An 18,453-nucleotide genomic window follows, 5' to 3' on the forward strand; every position below is an offset into this window, starting at 1 on the left:
TAGTTTTTACATAGTTGAGATCATATACCTTATTACTATTTTATATTTTAATGGCTGTGGAATATTTCATTGACTGGATGTACAGTACTTCATTTAATAATTCCTCTACAATTGAATATTCAAGTGGTTACTGGGTTTTACTATAATAGTCCACACAACAATGAATATTATGGAGCGTAAAGCGTTTCATTTCTGTTGAATATTCCCCTTAGTGTTTCTTCTCAGCGTAAAGCTACTGATCAAAATATTTGATCACGTGTGACTTTTGTTAACATAGTATGGTTTTACTTTCCCAAAGAATTACATCAGCTTAAACTGCTATCAGATGGTGAGTGAACCAGTTTCGTTATAACTACTCCAGCAGTGGTTGCTGTCATTTAAAAATTTATGACCAATTTACTAGGTGTAAAATGCTTCTGATGTGATCTTTATATTGGTGTCATTATCCTTATCTTAAGTTTGGCTTGGGGTTTTATTTACTTCAGGGATCTGCAGAGACTTGGAGAACTTCAGTCTGAACTGGCAGGAGTAGCTGACTTCTCTGCTGCCTATCTTCGATGTCAGCTTCTTCTCATCAAGGTTGGTTTGGATTCATTATGTACATAATTGTGATGCTAAGAATGCACTTTAACGGATCTGGCAGTTTTTGAGGCCGTAAGTGGAAAAATATATGGTCTTATGCAGCCACTTAGCAATGGAGAAATTATGTACTCTGCAATATAATTATATTTGTCTCTAATTAAAGAATTAACTCATATAGGAATTTGAATTTTTTAACTTTGGGAGAAATCTTTCATCGTTTTGTAATTAGAGCAGATTGGATAACCATTTTCATTAGAATCCCAAGGATTTTAATTGTTTTTTTATAATTTGATTAGCAAAGAACTTTTATATTATTTTCTTAAAATGCTGATTTCACTTTGTCAAAGTCAAATTAGTTGAAGGTTGATTTCATTGCTTTTTAAGGGCCAACCTGCTGGCATTTTATACTAGGTAGTCAGATTATGAAAACACACACAAAATTTGTACCCAAGAAGCTGTTTCAGTTTGCTGAGGTGAAAACCAATTAAACTAGTTCAATAGCTTTCAGCTTTGCAGCAGAGTTTTGCTATAAATTTAGGCTTAGCATTTAGGAGAGCCATTCTCACTTGATAAGACTTTGTCTTGGCTTTAGTTCCAAATGTTGTTAGTCTTCAAAGTGATTAATGATATTTGACCAAAGTTGGAATGAATGGGGACCGGCTCCATGGCCGTGTGATTAAGTTTGCATGCTTCACTTTGGCAGCTCAGGGTTTTGCTGGTTCAGATCCTGGGTGCGGACCTAGCACTGCTCATCAGGCCATGCTGAGATGGCATCCCACATAGCACAACTAGAAGGACCTACAACTAAAATATACAGCTATGTACTGGGGGCTTTGGGGAGAAGAAGAAAAAAAAAGGAAAAAAAGATTGACAACAGATATTAGCTCAGGTGCCACTCTTTAAAAAAAAAGATTAAATGGAGGAATCAGAAATTATTTCCCACTGTAAGATGTGTGAGCTTAGGGTTGTGCAGGTGTGTGTATACATGGAAGGTGGGTGTGTACACTGAAGTGGGTTGGGATTTAAATAGCCCTTGTTTGGTTAGATAGATTCTTTCAAATATATATACCTGTGTAACCACCACCACGGTCAAGATATACAACAATTCCCTTTTTCCAAAAAGTTCCTTCATGCCCCTTTGCAAAGTTGTTTGGATTTCCAAGCTTCTATGAAATAGGACTAATAGCGTCTCTACCCAGGTATGGGTTGGTAAGAATCAGTGTGGAAGCCCTTGCCCTAGTGTCCGGTACTAGTGAGTGCTGTGTCGATGGCGCTTCTTCTTGCTTCTTCCTTGGCATCCTGTCTTCTCCATAGGAATATAAGAAGCCCTTTGAAAAGAATCCACTTTTCTAAAGTAGGAAAAGAGAAGAGATTACTCCTAAAAAGAAGACAGAACTATGTTGTTTACTCAAGTGGCAGGGTAGGTAAGGCATCCAGACTTAGATCCTGAAGCAGGCAGGTGTTTGATAGTAGAGGAAGAGCTAAGTAAATTGTGGCACGTCTGCTGCACAGTGTATTCTGTAGCCAGTAATGATCTTTATGAAGAATTATGCACCAACATGACAAATATGGTATAATGTTATATACCCAAAAAAGCGTACAAAATTACTTCTGCTTTCTGGCTACAACCATGTGAAAACATGCATCGTTGATCTCCTCTTTCTCTATAATAGGTAGGGCTTATTGGCTTAAAAGAATAAGATTGAGAGGAAGCCCTGATCATGGTAGATTTTCAAAGCAAAACAAACACGTAAGTCTCAAATGACATGCCAGTCTTTGTGACCTCTGTGTTCTGTTCTTTCCTGATTTCTCTGTGTAGGCCTTGCAGGAAAAGCTGTGGAATGTGGCTGCCCCTTTGTATTTGAAGCAGAGTGATTTGGCTTCAGCAGCAGCAAAACAGGTAAGCTTATTGAGACCTTCTTCTCAGGTGAATCTCTGTCTAGGAATGGTTTCACCCAAGTCTGAGCCAGAGGCCTTCACATGGCTCCTTGTCTCTGCTGTGGCCTCCCCAGTTTCAGCTGTGACGGAAGTTAGTGATATGAGAAGCAGCATGGTTAGGAGACACAGCACTGGCGTTAGAGTCAGGGGACCTGGGTTCTAGTCCTAGGTCTGCCTCTAATTTGCTGGGTGATATTGAGCAGGTTACTTAATCTCCCTGGATTTTTACTCCTCTATAAAATGTAGCAATTGAATTAGGTGATTTTTAAGATTCTTTTGTGTTCTAAAATATTATCAGTTTGTGTTTCAGATATCATAAAATTCAATAAATACTATCCTGAATCTTTCATCTGAAATGTAGCTGAACTCATTTTGAGTTGTTTATGTTTTTAGCCTGTACCATCTCTTGAATGTTAAAAGATTCTTATGTTTCTCCTCAGTTCATTAAGTAGCATTTAATTTTATTTGCCTTGCGTTTCTTTCTTTCTAGCTTTGAGCAGTTTCCCTTCATTTCTAGGTATTGGGATTTGGGAACTCTTCTGAGTCATGTCTTCCAGATAATGAGCCTGTATATGACCGACTAATTATGACCCAGTAGGAAGCTAATGATGGTGACTGTGATTGTTACATTACAGTTCACTAAATGATTTCTAGTCTAATTAACTCTCGCAATAATCCCTTTAAGTAGGAATAAGTATTAAGTCCATTTTACAGATGAAACAATTAAGGCTCAGCAAGGTTAAATTCATAGAACTATAGGTGGTAGAATCAGGGACTTAAGCCCAATCCTCTGATACCCAGAGTCTGTTTTCTTTCCCCTACCCTGCTTGGTCTCTCGTCTGATCTAGATTCCCTCTCACACTTTGCTGTGTGACTTGCTGTAGGGGAGTAGAACTGAATGACTAGAGTCCCAATATGGGCCATGGTGGGAGGGATGGGACCAGGGAGCAGCAGTCTGGAAGAAAGAGAGGAAAGATTCTCATTGCTGTGTGCCGCATACTGTGCTAAGAACTTTCCATGCCTTGTTTAATTTTTTAAACTTTATGTTGTTGGTGCTGTTTCTTTCCTGTTTACAGATGGGGAAACTGAAGCACCATGTAATTAAGGAACTTGTCTTACTGCCAGTTGTAGAAGAGCCTGGAGTCATTTCTTTGACCCCAAAGCCTTCAAAGGAAGGCAAGCACAGAAGGGGAAGAGAAGCATCATTTGGATGGAAGTAGCTGATTTGGATAGAATAGAGCAAGAGCTTACGATGTGCACTGGGCTGAAGCTGATCATAGACATTGTTTTCTGCACCTATTCCCTCCCCAAACTCCCTCCCACAGACCAGGCCCGTAGAACAGTCTGGATGACTAACAGGTGGTTAATGTTTCCTGTTGCTAAATTCTTGAGGACTTTTCCTGGGGATTGGATTTCCATACATAGTATATATTCATTTGTTCCCACAGCACAGTGAGTCTGGTTTAGGGTAACAAGCAACGCTTTACCATGTTATCCTTGATTCTTCACATTATCAACTAGTGATATTTATTACCATGTGAAACTTTTTTTTAATTGACAAAATAATTTATTCTCTTTTCACAAGACATATACTAATTTTTCTCAACACTTAGATTAATTTCTCTCAAATTATACTAATTTCTTTCAACATAGGCACTTCAAAATCTTAGTTCATAGGCTTTAAAAAAACTGAGTTTCACCCAAAATTCTATGCTGCTCTCAAGTAAGACAATTATGATATTTTTACTGTTCGTTAATTACCTTTTCCTTATAGATCATGGAAGAGACCTACAAAATGGAGTTCATGTACAGCGGTGTGGAGAGTAAGCAGGTGGTGATTATCCATCACATGAGGCTGCAGGCCAAAGCCTTGCAACTTATAGTAACAGCACGAACTACTCGAGGGTAAGAGGTGCAGGTGGCCAAAAGAGGTGGCACGGTCCTTTCAAAGACACTTCCAAATGCACTCAGAGATATCACTAAGGTTAATGATAAGTGAAATGATATTTAGGAAAAATTCGCTCAGGGATATATGAACTATTCATTTTTTCAGATATTCCAAGCTCTATTCTTAGATCACATTAAATCTCTGGAAAAAACCCTCAGTGGCTCTCCATTTCCTACAACACAACTGAGGACTTCTGGCTACGAGCACATTCTGTGTGGTCCTTGGTAGATTTCCTTAAGAATTTAGTGCCAGGAACTACTTTTTCTCTTCTGAGGGGACAAGTAAGCTCCCTGCCATGCGGTAAAGACAAATTAAGAGAATGTACTGTGCAGTGGGACTACCTTGTTCAGATCCTGACCTCTCCACATACTAGTTGTTTGATAACAGACAGGTTTTTTAACCTCTCTGTGCCTTGTTGCCCTGTCTTTCAATGAGAATGGTGACATCTGTCTCGTGGGATTTCTATGAAGAGTTAATGGGATAATACATGTGAAAGCACTTCGCCTGGTACTTAGTACATACAGCTCAGTACATGGTAGCTGCTAGATGTTCTGATAGTGAGAATTGCCATATTTCATTCAGTCTAAAATGCACATTTTTAAATTTTAACTTCTCTGAAATCAGATGCTTTGATGGTGTGCCATAGTTTGATTGAAAGTGTTTTTTGTTTCTTGGTATTTCATAAAATAAAGATTTATCTTAAGAATGATGGCATCATAGATTTCATTTCATACAATACAGTACTTATGTAACTCATTACCAGATGGAGGACACATTTGATGCTCAGTCCAGCAGTTGTGTCAGCCTAAAAGTGGTAGAGTGGTAAATATGGGTATTTAAGCACCAAAAAGTACTGGGTCAGAAAGAACCTTCTGAATATTATTTTATTTCTTCACTTATCCTGATAGTGACCTGATAAACTCAGGTAGTGATTTAATCTTAGAGATATCCCTGCTTTCATTGGAGAAATGTTTAGTTCATACTGTGTGTGAGTCACAGCTGAGAAAAGATAGGTGCTTGTGGTAGCATCTGCACTTTTTCATTTTAAAAAAATAGATCTATTTTTCAGTTTATACATGATTGTGGTAAAAAATTTAAATACTGCAGATTAAGTGATGGTCCCCTGGTAATCTAACACTTCTAAAATAACTGTCAGTAGACTTTTCCCGAGCCAGATGAACATGTGTAGATTATAAATGTGTGTGTCTTAACATAAGTGGAATCGTAATATAGTCTGCTGTTCTGCCTCCTTTTCATTTCATCAAACAGTATGATATTTCATTTTCCCATGTCATTATATAAAGACTCTATTTGGTCTGTACTCATACTGTGTTATTTTATATTTTCCATTTGTATGCATTCTGTTTCTTGACTTTTGCTGGATCACTTGTTTCCTTTGTTTCCTTCTTCTTCCAGGGTCTTCTGTACCCTAATTCTAACCTCTTCAAGTGAGAGGCAGTAGAACATAGTGGCTGAGAGGGCTCTGGTGCCTCATTGCTGGGGTCCAGATCTTGACTCCACCATTTGCAGACAGTGCGCTTGGACAAGTTACTTAAGACTTCTGTGCCTCAGTTTGTCCCCCAAAGTTAAAGTGGGAGAATAATAGTACCCGCCTCTCCTTCACAGGGTTACTGTCAGGACTATTGAAATATGTGAGGCCCTTAAAATGCCACCTGACGCATTCACAGTAAACCCTGATAAATGTTAGCTCATATTAGTTGTATCAGTAGTATTTTTACTCTTAAATTTTTAATAAACATATTGAGCTTATATTTATAAGCATAAAAAAATTAAATAGAATTTATGATCACCTCTGTCAAGATCACCTCAGATCAAGATGAATTTTATTTGATTGTCTCATACTGTTAAATAATTTGGAATTTAGTTTCAGGGCCGGCCCAGTGTCGCAGCGGTTAAGTTCACACGTTTCACTTTGGTGACCCGGTGTTCACTGGTTCGGATCCTGGGTGCAGACATGGCACCGCTTGGCAAGCCATGCTGTGGTAGGCGTCCCGCATATAAAGTAGAGGAAGATAGGCACAGATGTTAGCTCAGGGCCAGTCTTCCTCAGCAAAAAGAGGAGAATTGGCAGCAGATGTTAGCTCAGGGCTAATCTTCCTCAAAATAAATAAATAAATAAATAAAATTAAAAAAAAAAATAGGGGACTGACCTGGTGGTGCAGCGGTGAAGTACGCGTGTTCTGCTTCGGTGGCCTGGGGTTCGCCAGTTTGGATCCCGGGTGTGGAAATGGCACCTCATGGCACACCATACTGTGGTAGGTTTCCAGCTATAAAGTAGAGGAAGATGGGCATGGATGTTAGCTCAGGGCCAGTTTTCCTCAGCAAAAGGAGGAGGTTTGGCAGCAGTCAGCTCAGGGCTAATCTTCCTCAAAAAAAAAAAAAGAATTTAGTTTCAATTTATTATCTTTTTATAGTGTATCTCTTATTTTAAGAATCCTTTTTTAAAATATGTGTTAATCTGTGTAAGTACATTATCAAAATTGTTTAGCTTCAACTTGCCCACCACTGTTCTGTTTGTACCAGTTGCCTTTCAAAATTCGTTGTTTTGATTCACTATTGATTTGACTGGAAAACATTCTCTAGTAATCGTTTTTCAGAATAAGTATATAAGTAGTATACTCATTGAGACCTTGTATGTCTGAAACTGCCTGCCTTTTGCTTTCGTACATCAATGGAATTCTTTCAGAAGTCTGTAAATATTGCTCTGTTGCCTTTTAGTATTTGATGTTACAGTTAGGATGTCTGATGTCACTCTGGTTCTTATTTTTCCTGGCTCAAAGCTATAAAGTTTTCTTTTTCTTTTTAGAATTCAGAAGTTTCACTAGATTTATTTCGGGGCGTGTTTTCTTTCAATATTCTTACTGACCTTCAGTGGGACTTTGAAGTCTCAACCCCGTGTTTAGCTCAGAGATTTTTTTCCCCTCCATTATTTCTTTAATTACTACTTCTTCTGTCCACTCCAGTGTCTCATATTGGATGTTGAATCTTCTGGATCTATTTTCCTTGTATCTTAACTTTTCTCTCATAATTTCTTTGTTTTTCTACTCTAAATTCTGAGTAAATTCCTCAGTGTGCTCTTTTAATTTACCACTTTCAGTTTTCATCATTTTTCATTCTGGTGTTCTTTGACTGTTGAGTTGATTTCATTATTACTGTTTATTTCCAAGTATGCTTTCTTCTCTGTACCTTTTTTGTAGCAGTTTCTCTTGCTTTATCAATGCAATGTCCTTTCAAATTTCCTCGTAAATCTCACTGAGGTTACTTATTAGAATTTTTTTTTTTTTAAGTTTTCTGTGCTTTCTTGCCCTGACTTTAGCTCACTGGGCTCTGCTTGGTCTCCTTTACAGCTCCTGATTATCCTTATAGCATCTGGTAGTTTTCCATTGTCTTTGCATTGGTAGTTTAAATTGGTAATTAGTGTACATTTCCCCAGCCATTGTAGGTCATTAGAATTCAAATGAATGTTGCTTGTAGAGTAAGTTTCCATTTGCTGTTTCTCATATATTTATTCATTCAACAAATATTTATTGAATAGCTGCTTGTGTCAGGAAATATGTGATGATCAATACAATGTCACTACTTGCATGGAGCTTACATTTTAGTAGAAAGACTAAACTAGGTTATTAAGAACCTTGACACCATTCTCTTATATGTTTTTATATAAGCAAAAAGTATTTGTTTTTCTTCACTGGAACTTTACTCCTCCAATGAATAATATATTAGTGAAAATAAATGGAAAGTTTCATACAGAAATTAGAAGAAATAAAAGAAAATGCACAAAGATCAAAAGGAAAAATCTGTTGTGTGATTAGTCAGTTACATTGGCCTAACATGTTGCCTGGATTTTTAAGGTATGCAATAAGTTTTTACTGAAATGAAATACTCTTAAGTACTAGGAGGCCAGAGGAGTCAAGATAGAGAGGAAAGAATATAGTCTGCATCTGTGGGCAAAGTAGTAACAAAACCTTTTCCCCTTCTGCCTGAGAATTTGACCTTTGGTTAACTTTCTAGGTCTGTTCCCTGGAAACCTATAGTGTCAACTCTATTACTAGGTAGCACTGCTATGGTAAAAATGATCTCTCCAGAAAATTGCTTGCAGACTAGAAGGAGCTATAAATAAACTATAATTACCTGATGCAGACACCATAGCTTTGGGCTTCATCGAGTGCAGTGATACGTGTAACTGGGCATATCCCTGGTGGGGACCTGGAGGGATATACCCATGGAGTCGTTTCAAGAGATATTAGCACCTATGGAGCATGAGACTTCTCACCCAATGTCGATCTCATCTCCTTGCCCCCGAGCTGTCAGCTGCAGAGTCAAAGCTCCCAGACAGCTGTGTGGATGGACTGCTGAATGGACTGCTGCAAGGCCTCCTGCAGAGGAGGAGCATGACGCTGCCCTGCCTGCAAGCTGTCCTCCTGTCCTGTCCTTAGTGAATCTGGTGCCAAGAGTGGCCTGTGATAGTCTTTGATTTTGAAAGTTCATTGAACCTAATGGGCACTGCAGTATTTTAATTGGATCTTGGGATCCTGGCAAATATTTCCCCCTGAGTCTATTAGCAGATTTCTATTTCACTTAGACATAGTTTTTATAGTGTAATGTGCTCATTCTCCTTTTATGTAGGCTCAGGTTTCTGGGACTTTCGTCCTCACTTTTCTGTTCACAGATTTCACAAGCAAATTACTTTTTCTCTTTTCTACAGGGTCGACCCCTTATTTGGGATGTGTGAAAAATTTTTACAGGAAGTGGACTTTTTTCAAAGGTAAGTATTTCATCACTCTTCTAGCTTATTCAACCTTGGTAATGCAGAGAATAGCACTTAACAGAGCGACAAGAGTGATCACAAGCCATAATTCTTGGTTTAGCCCATGTAGTCAAACTATTGTCTGTGGCAGTGTGCCCTAATTTGTGTATTTTCTTTAGTGGTGTATAAACAAACTTCTTTGATGTTAGCTTCAAACGTAAACATACAACAGAATAATAAAAACATCAAGAGTCATTTGGATTTAACATTCGATCATAAGAAGACAAGTATTATGTGAGAAACTCATGAACTCTTTTGTTGAAAAGTCACAACTTGTCTATTTTTTTTTACCACTGATCTTAAACTTACGTATTTCTCTCTAATCTACAAAAATTCTTCCATAATTCTGTAGGTAACTTTTATTTTGTAGGATAGATATGTTTTCTCAGAATTCTCTATGAAGCAAATTGGTTAAAACAGATGCAGTAGATGAGTGGAAGTCTTGGCGAAGAAGTAGGAATCAAGGTCGTGACCAGACCTGTGTGTGCTGTCAGTATAATACCAGGAGGCAGCCATTTATAGAATTTTAAAGCACTTGATTAAGTCTAATATTTTATTCTGTCACCTTTGTCTCTACCCTGTGAACTTCACCAGACCTGAGGCTTATGTAACACTATACTTCTCGTTCTTTTTTCGTTTGGAGGATGAGCTTCTTATAGGGCTGGGTTGCAATACCTCCTTTCACCAGTAGGTACTGCTCTCTAGCAAATGAGACAGTCTAGCTTGTCTCTTTAAGATCCTGGCTTCAACTCTGAACTAAGTTCTTGCCTTACTCTTGGTTCTAGATTCTTTAAGGTAGTCTGTTTTTACACCATTGGGTTGGAGAGAGTTTTGGAAAGGTGACAGCTCTGAATTGCGCAAGTTCCTCCTCTGTTTAGAGCTGCACAATCCTTCTTCTTCTTAATTCAGCCTCTGAGTCCTTGCACTGATCTCACCACCTCACTGAAATATTTTTTGACTATCCTGTTCCACAAGGCGGAAGTACTGTGGAATCAGTCAGAGCTGGGATTAAGTTACTTAACTTTTTAAGCCTCAGTGCATCATCATCCTCTCGGAGTCTCGGAGTTCCTGTCACTTGAATATAAGCTCCATAAGACAGGCATTTTTTCTCTTTTGCTCACTGTTACATCCCCAGTGTCTAGAATGGTACTTGACACTTGGTAAGTCCTAAAGACATATTTGTTAGATTAATTAATCCACAATATGAAAAAAGCAATTGTAACAATGTACAGGATTGCTGGGAGGATTAAATAAGATAATGTAAAATACGTCAGAGTATACCTGGCATGTAATGGGTATTCCGTAAACAAGGCTGTTGTGATGATCATGTCACTAAGGCATAATTAACTGGGTACCCACCTGGCTGTCTCAGTCGGGAACCATGAGCTGTTACAGTTCATCACTTTTCCTACCTTGGGGCTTGGCAGATGTTTGGGGCCCAGCCTGTGATGAATGAATGCATAGTCAGTTGTTTCTGTTTGTCCCTCCAGGTGTTTCATTGCTGATTTGCCCCACCTGCAGGACAGCTTTGTGGACAAACTTCTTGACCTTATGCCCCGACTCATGACATCCAAACCTGCAGAAGTGGTCAAAATTCTACAGACCATGTTGCGGCAGAGTACCTTCCTGCACCTCCCCCTTCCAGAGCAGGTCAGGGTTTGTGTCATACCCCTTCAGGCCAAGTCTGTCCAACAGTCAAAATTGCTCACCTTGGTGATCTTCTTTGACCATTAGAGCAGCTGGACTAAGGCCTTTCCTCTGATTGGCTTTCATATGCCCACCCATTAGATAAGGAGACAGAGAGGTGAAGATCATGATTTCTTGCCCAGGGATGACCTGGCTTTAGAATCATCATATTTTCTTCTTGCTTACAGATCCACAAAGCCTCAGCCACCATCATTGAGCCAGCAGGAGAGTCAGACAACCCTTTGCGGTTTACATCTGGGTTGGTGGTGGCCCTGGATGTTGATGCAACCCTCGAACATGTGCAGGATCCTCAGAGCACTGTGAAGGTCCAGGTCTGTCCGATTTTGGTCCCCATGGAGCTTCTATACTGACTCTGTGTTGAAGCATTTAGCTTGAGCACCCCTGTAATCTTGACCTGAGGGACAGAAGCTGGAGAGGGAGAAGAGTCTTTTTGGAAAAGAGCCTGGGCTTGAATCTCAGCTCTCCAGCTGAGTGCGGTCTGAGCAAGTTACTTTAAACTCTGAACCTCAGATTCTACAACTAGCAAATAGGAATAGTTGATATTGAATTGAAATGATGTATGTACAGCTCCTGGTACCCAGTAAGGGTTCACTAATAACAGGGCCCTTTCTATTCTTGTAATGTGAAGTTAAGACTTGGTATTTTCAGGGCTACAAGCAAACCGTAATAAACAAGTCCTTTTCAAGCTGTGAGTGGGTCAGCTTGGCAAACAAAATTTATGGGTGTGGAACAAAAATCACTAGGGAATATTTTTTCCCAAGTTAGATAGATACATTAGAGACACATGAGAGATGCGGTAGAGACACTAATCAATTTCGATAGTCTACAGTTAAGCCCCACAAAGAGTACTACCCATTTATTCATTCATCCATCCTTCCATCCATGTAATAATGTATATTCCATTGCACATGCCAAGTGCTAGGGTTGCAAAGGTCAATGTGTCAGCATTCTTGCCTTCAGGATGCTCAGTTTCAGTGAGAGACAGACAGATGGTTCTAGCCAAGAACCTAGAAGGGCAGAGGGAAAATTATTTTTCCTCCTCTACAGAGTTATTTCCAATTTTTCACTAGTATAAAAAAATTCTGCAATATACTTTTAAAAAATATTTTGAACAATACTATGGAGAGGCATTCAATACTATGGAGGCACCAATACTATGGTGGAGACTGAGGAAAAGAAAGGCTTTGTGGAGATGCTGGTGCATGGGTGAGGTCTGAAAGGATGAAAGAGAACAAAGGATAGGGGCAAAAGGAGGTATTCTGAGCAGAAGGGCTATGAATAAAAGTAGGGCCTCAAGCACTAGCAGTAAGTTCAATCAGAGGACAGAAAAATAGCCTGGAGCAGGAAGGGAAGGCTTCCTGGAAGAGATAAGGATGAATCAGGCCCTGAAGATGGTAATATTTCCTATGGTGACAGTAGGGGAAAAAACCTTCCAGCTTCCCAGCAGCAGTTATTATAAATCCTGAGACCTGTAGAGAACTGATTCTGAGCTGGCTGTGAAGTTGTACTGCAGATGTTTATTTTTTTTTTCTTCCACATTAGTGGTTCTCCACCCTAGCTGAACTTTAGAATTACTCAGAAAGCATTAAAAAGTGCTCATTTACAGGCCTCAGCCTACATCAGTTAAATCATAATCCTAGGAGTAGGGCTTTTGGGTACCAGTATTTCTTTAAAGATAACGAGGATCAGGAAGCTGGGACACCTGCATCTTTCTGCTGTAGAAGGTTGGGGGGCCTGGAGCCTGGAGATAGTGTGGAGAGTAGCAGCCTTAAAAAAGAGGGGTAGAATCAGGGAGGCCCTAAGAGGTGAGGAGAGATGAAAGGAGATCGGGGGCAGGTTGGCTGAGACATGCCTTCCAGAGTTTCCAGCTGAAAGACCTGTGTGGTTCCCTACTTTGCCCTTAACACTATATTTCCACAGCCTAGGTCCTGTGTGGTTCTAGGATAAGCTTCACTTGTTCATGTAGTTCCTTTGGATGCTGTGCCGTGCAGTAGGCCCTCTCCACAGACAGCTGTGAGGCCCCTGGGGTACTGCGGAAAGAACTCTGACAGTTTATGAGAAGTGAAGAACTGGTCAGTGATTTGAGCAGACCCTTCAGTGCACAGTGACTCTGTAGAAGGAGACAGATAAACATTGCCGAGCGGCTTAATAAGCTGGTGGGGAGAATACAGTTACAAAATTACTCTTAATACTTGGTGGTTGGTGATGGATGCTGGGCCATGATATGATTCAGAGCCAGGAGGGAGAGAGTCATCCTGATGACGGGAAGGCTTTTCCTGTCAGGATTAATGTTTTACCTATCTTTGTACTTATAGAGATGCTTTAGTCCTATCACTCGTTCACCATGAATTCAGGAAGCATTTACCAGACGTTGCCTTGTGCTGGGGCAGCGGTGTAGAGGAGTCAGCAGTGTTGCCCTCCCCTCAAAGAGCGGTCTTCTGTGAAGGCTAGTGTCATCTTTCTTTACCTCCTGTTTCAGGGTTCAGAGCAGATGTCACTAGCAATTTTGTTAAGACCTTATGGCTCTTTTGCCTCTTTTTATTATTTCTGTCACTTCGCAGGTCTTATATCCAGATGGCCAGGCTCAGATGATCCACCCCAAGCCGGCAGACTTCCGCAACCCTGGCCCAGGGCGGCACCGGCTCATCACGCAGGTGTACCTCTCCCACACTGCCTGGACAGGTGAGGACTCAGTGGGCCAGAGTGAGCAGGAAAAGATGCTCCCAGGGATCACACCCACCCTTACATGTTTGGTTTTTTGGGGTTTGAAAAATACATGGTTGAATCAGGATTGCTGAGGATTGTTCTTGATTTCTTTTTTTTTTTTTTTAAAGATTTTATTATTTTTCCTTTTTCTCCCCAAAGCCCCCCCGGTACATAGTTGTATATTCTTTGTTGTGGGTCCTTCTAATTGTGGCACGTGGGACGCTGCCTCAGCGTGGTTTGATGAGCAGTGCCATGTCCGCGCCCAGGATTCGAACCAACGAAACACTGGGCCGCCTGCAGCAGAGCGCGCGAACTTAACCACTCGGCCACGGGGCCAGCCCCTTGATTTCTTAAGGAGCTCAAAAGCGCACTCTGTGTGCATTCAGGCTAATTCGCTGCATTGCTTTGATTGCACGAGGCACAAGTTTTTGTCAGAAAATATACAGGAGATTATGATAGAATGGAGTCTCACGGAAAGAGCCCTGAGCTGGATGCCAGGAGACTGTTTTCTTGTCCTAACTCTGCCACTGACTTGCTGTGTAACCTTGGACTAGCCACTCCCTTCTGAATGTTTCCTCACCTTCAAAATGAAGATGATAATTCTCAATCACCTAGTTAGTTCTGAGCATTGCTATGTCTAGAAATAAAACAGTTTTATATTTCTTACCAAAATTTAAAATCATTCTTTCTTTATGAGCAGCTCAGTTCATTCCCTGAACAGTTACTGCCCTCCTGTCCCCGATGGCTGGTCTGTGGGGTAATGCAGAGTAAGATGATCTGTTCATGCTTTACCCTCCCGTACAGTGACCTTGATAACTGGTGAAAAGACAAGAAAGTTGCATAAGTATTTTTTTGAATTCATATGAATAAAATGGGAGAATACAAGTGCAAAAGACATTATATTTCAAGCCTATAAGGCTGCTTTAGAAACTTTAAAGAGAGACTCAGTCTGCAGAACCTAACACGTGGTGTTTCCTGTACCATTGAAGATGATTCAGAAGCATGGCTGTTACTGGAGAAAGTATTTAATGCCACCAGATTTGGTTTATTTTAGAGATAGGTGGATGTTTTCTGGAATTTTCTTTCACCATTTTTTAAAATATATGAATATTTAATGCCATTATTAATGCAGTCCCTCTATCAGGGGTGTTAGGTGGGTATAGCTGATTTTATGAAGTTTTCAAAAAGAGGAAGTACCATTGAATGTCAGGGCATCCCCCTCGGGGGTCCGGTGACCCTGGGCCTGGCACAGTCAAGGGAGCATCCAGCAATGCTTTTACCCAGGGTCTGCCTCCCTGAGCATTTCTCAGTCCATATCCTTGTTGCATGCAGTGCTTTTGCACTAGTATTTGCCAAACCTCTAGCTCCATAGGAAGGTAGAATTCCTTATTCTAATCTCTTCTCAGGAGGGGATCCTAGATGTGGGGAAAGAAATGCAGTGGCACAGCATTGTTTTGGAAGGGCCAAGGCTCAGGGGGACAAATGACAGCATATTAGACCTGAAAAGAACTTGCAGGGTCTTGAGGGCCCTACTGACTTGTCCCTGGTCACACAGCAGGTCATTGCTTGAACCAGGGCTACAATCTAGGCTATCCTGAGCTTGCAGAATTATAATTTATCTAGGATCACCTCCTCTGAGAGGTTGCTACCCAGTCACCCTTACAAATCTCTGTGTTAATTCTCTGCATAGTATTTACTAGTGTCAGATGTTTTCTCATTTGTTTACTGACTTTCTCTCCAATTAGAATGCAGGCTCCACCAGAGCAGGGAACTTGCTTGTTACTTTTACCTCTGTATTTCCAGTGCCTCTCTATCTTGTGTCCCTAGTGCCTGACATGTAGTAGGTGCTCAAAAGATAATGAAAAGTTGACACAGGATTTTATATGTGCCATTAAAATTCATTTAATCCTTAGACCATCCTCCTGGTGGGAATTAGTATTCTCTTCTTCATTTTGTAGATGCATAAATGGAGGTCCACGTAGCCAATCAATGGTGGTACTGATGCTGGCACTTAGATTTCCTAATGCCCAAATCCCTAGTTTTTTCACTATGCCATGCTCCCTTCTGACCTGGGACACTAGGTGAAACATGTTCTCATTCTGAAGGCACCTGTGCTTTCTTTCTCCTAAACCAGGAGATGAGGCCTCGTGTTGGCAGAGAGCTCCTCCATCCAGTCTCTCACCAGCTCCCTATCAGGGGCTTCTCCTCTGGGAGGCAGGATGCTGCCAGGTCAGAAGCTTTGAGTGATGTAGACCAGGTTCCAAATTCTGCCTCTCTTGCTGTGTGATCCTGAGAAAGCTATTTTACCTCTGTCTCATTTTCCTTATCTGTAAGATGGAAGAATATATACCTCCTAAGAGAGAGGTGCTTCCTGTCATGATGAGTAAGTTGCATGATTTGTCCCAGATGATCTTTTGTCTCTTTCTCCCACTGTCTCCTTCCTCTGATGGCAGTGGCGTGAACTGCCATTCATAGCACATGCTGGTGAGGGAAGGCATAATGACCAGGTGGGGTTGAGTCCTCTGACCTCCCAGGGTTTGGTTCCTGAAAGTGCTGAGAGAGCTGAGGCTTGGTTGTGGTCAGGAGTTGGCAACAGCCATCTGGGACAAAAAAGAGAACATAGCGGGAGAGCTGATACTGGAGCCTGGTACCAGAGAGCAGTGCTCGTTTCATTACAGATACACTCAAGGCTGGGGGAGGGCCCCAGATTATGTGGGAGTGTCCACACCACATGGCTGGTAAATGGTGCTGCTGAGGCTGCTCTCTGGGGCTGGCTAGGTTGCCCTGGCTGCCTGTGAGCCTGTCCCTTCCTGGAGGACAGCAATCTAGTCTCTGCTCTGATTCCTAGAGAGAAGTCTGGAGATGACCAGGAAGAGGTCTGGGGAGACATTGAGAAGTCCTGGGACCTCTGCCCTTGTTTGTTTAGATCCATCCAGTCCTCATTCCCCTGCCCTCTGAACTTCTTAGCCTTGGGCTTCTCTGTAACACTTGTACCTTTTGCTCTATTCAAATAAAGTTAAGGAGGACATCCCAAGCTTGTGCTGTTCCTGGCCCTTGCACTTGCCCTTAGATTTTCCTGAAATCCTCTCCCCTTCCTTCATTATTTAAGCCATATGACTAATAGTAAGATTAATTGCTTCAGCTTATGAACTGGGCTCAAATTCTGTCACTGGTGTGGATCTGGGCAGTCACGTAGAACCTCTCAGAACCTTGGGACTTTTTTGGGATTGTGACAGTCTTTCATGGTGTGGCAGGGTGAGAACTCTTGGGGCTTTGTGCTTGGCAGAGCAGGTGTTCTGTTCCAAAGCCTTCCTGGGCTTCTCCCTCAATACTTCTTAGAGACTCGATTAGAGCGTATACTGTGCTCCATTGCAGCTGTCTCTGTCTCCTCAACCAAACGGTCAGCAACTTGAGGGAGTGCATATTTGCTTTCACTGGGGCCTGCCACCTGCAGAAACTAGATCAGTATTGTAATGTCATTTCATAAAAGAACAAAAGGTTTAATGACATGATTTTAGGTCACTGAAACATGTTCCTGTTCACTGGTGAGAATTTTTTGTCAGGCTTCTCCACTAAGACAGTAGAGTCTGTGGCACACACAGCCCTGAGGGCTGAGATCAGCTGTGCAGGAAAAGCGTGACTATCCCCAGATGACATTGGCCACATGCTTGTACCTGTGGCCCTCTGTCTGGAGGCTGGAAGGCCTTTGGGGAGGAAGGGTTGTTAGCTCACTCTCTGCTCATCTCGGCAGCCATGGCTCTGAGCGGCAGCGAGCCCACAGAGACTTGAGGAGGAGATGGTGGGGGCAGAGAAGCAGTCCGTCTGCCGTCTTAGCATCAGCCTCACAGGGTTCAGGATGGGAAAGTGTTTTTGTTTGGTGAGGGGGAAGGGAGGGATGCAGATAGATGAAGAAATGTTCTTGAAACTCTACTGTTTCCATCTTTGATGTTGCTTTTATTTACATTTCATCCCATTTCCCAGCCGTTGCCCAGTCATAGAGGACTTCTTTTGTCTTTTTTTTCCAGAACCATGCCAGGTGGAAGTGAGGCTGCTGTTGGCCTACAACTCCAATTCACGCATTCCAAAATCTCCCTGGATCGAGGGTGGTGAGATGTCACCTCAGGTGGAAACTGGCATCGAGGGTACCATCCCCTTCAGCAAGTCTGTAAAAGTTTACATAATGCCCAAACCTGCAAGGCGCTGAGTCACAAGCAGTCTTTACAGCCGTGGCCTAGAAGGCCCTTCATGGGTATCAGAGTGAGCCAGAAGCCTGGGGCACTTCACCTGGAAGTGGTGTATAGGCATAAGGAGGAACATGTGACCCTTACAGTCTCATCTGGTATCAAACACGGGATAAATTATTTTGTATTGAGAAAACAAAAACCTTCAAGTCTATTCGCCCCACCCCACCCCCATACTCCTTACCCTAATAAAGTTGAGAAAACACCAAGTCATTCCAGTTCCTGGTCCTTAAATTTGTGTGGCTGTGGGTTCACCATTTATACCACTTGCTTACATTCCTCACGTGTGAAACACAAAGATCCAATTTTGCAGCCACCTCTAAAGAACTGGTTATTGAAGTCATAATCTTGTTTCTTAAAGCAATAGTCTGTTTCCCAGGGCCAACTCCAGAGCAGCTTTCACAGCTGTCCTTCTTCACCACTGACAGTTCCTGAATGGCCTGACATATCCGTTATCTTGCTGAGAGCTTCCTTTCCTAACTCAGGCAATAGCTGGGCCAAGG

The 18,453-nt window shown here is 41.5% G+C and overlaps 1 protein-coding gene across 4 annotated transcripts in view; it reads left to right on the forward strand.

Annotated features, from left to right (window-relative positions):
• The window catches only part of INTS4 (integrator complex subunit 4), a 92,832-nt gene extending 74,669 nt beyond the window's left edge, over positions 1–18,163 (forward strand). For all 4 annotated transcript variants that reach the window (XM_044752290.2, XM_014859667.3, XM_070490618.1 and 1 more), the window contains 8 exons: positions 486–579; positions 2,402–2,482; positions 4,295–4,425; positions 9,195–9,254; positions 10,787–10,946; positions 11,171–11,314; positions 13,565–13,685; positions 17,735–18,163. In XM_044752290.2, the coding sequence (XP_044608225.1) occupies positions 486–579; positions 2,402–2,482; positions 4,295–4,425; positions 9,195–9,254; positions 10,787–10,946; positions 11,171–11,314; positions 13,565–13,685; positions 17,735–17,913 (970 nt within the window). In that variant the 3' untranslated portion in view covers positions 17,914–18,163. The remainder of the gene's footprint in view (positions 1–485; positions 580–2,401; positions 2,483–4,294; positions 4,426–9,194; positions 9,255–10,786; positions 10,947–11,170; positions 11,315–13,564; positions 13,686–17,734) is intronic.
• Positions 18,164–18,453: the final 290 nt, after the last annotated feature.

Source organism: Equus asinus, chromosome 20 (assembly GCF_041296235.1).
Source record: "Equus asinus isolate D_3611 breed Donkey chromosome 20, EquAss-T2T_v2, whole genome shotgun sequence".
NCBI classification, from domain to species: domain Eukaryota; kingdom Metazoa; phylum Chordata; class Mammalia; order Perissodactyla; family Equidae; genus Equus; species Equus asinus.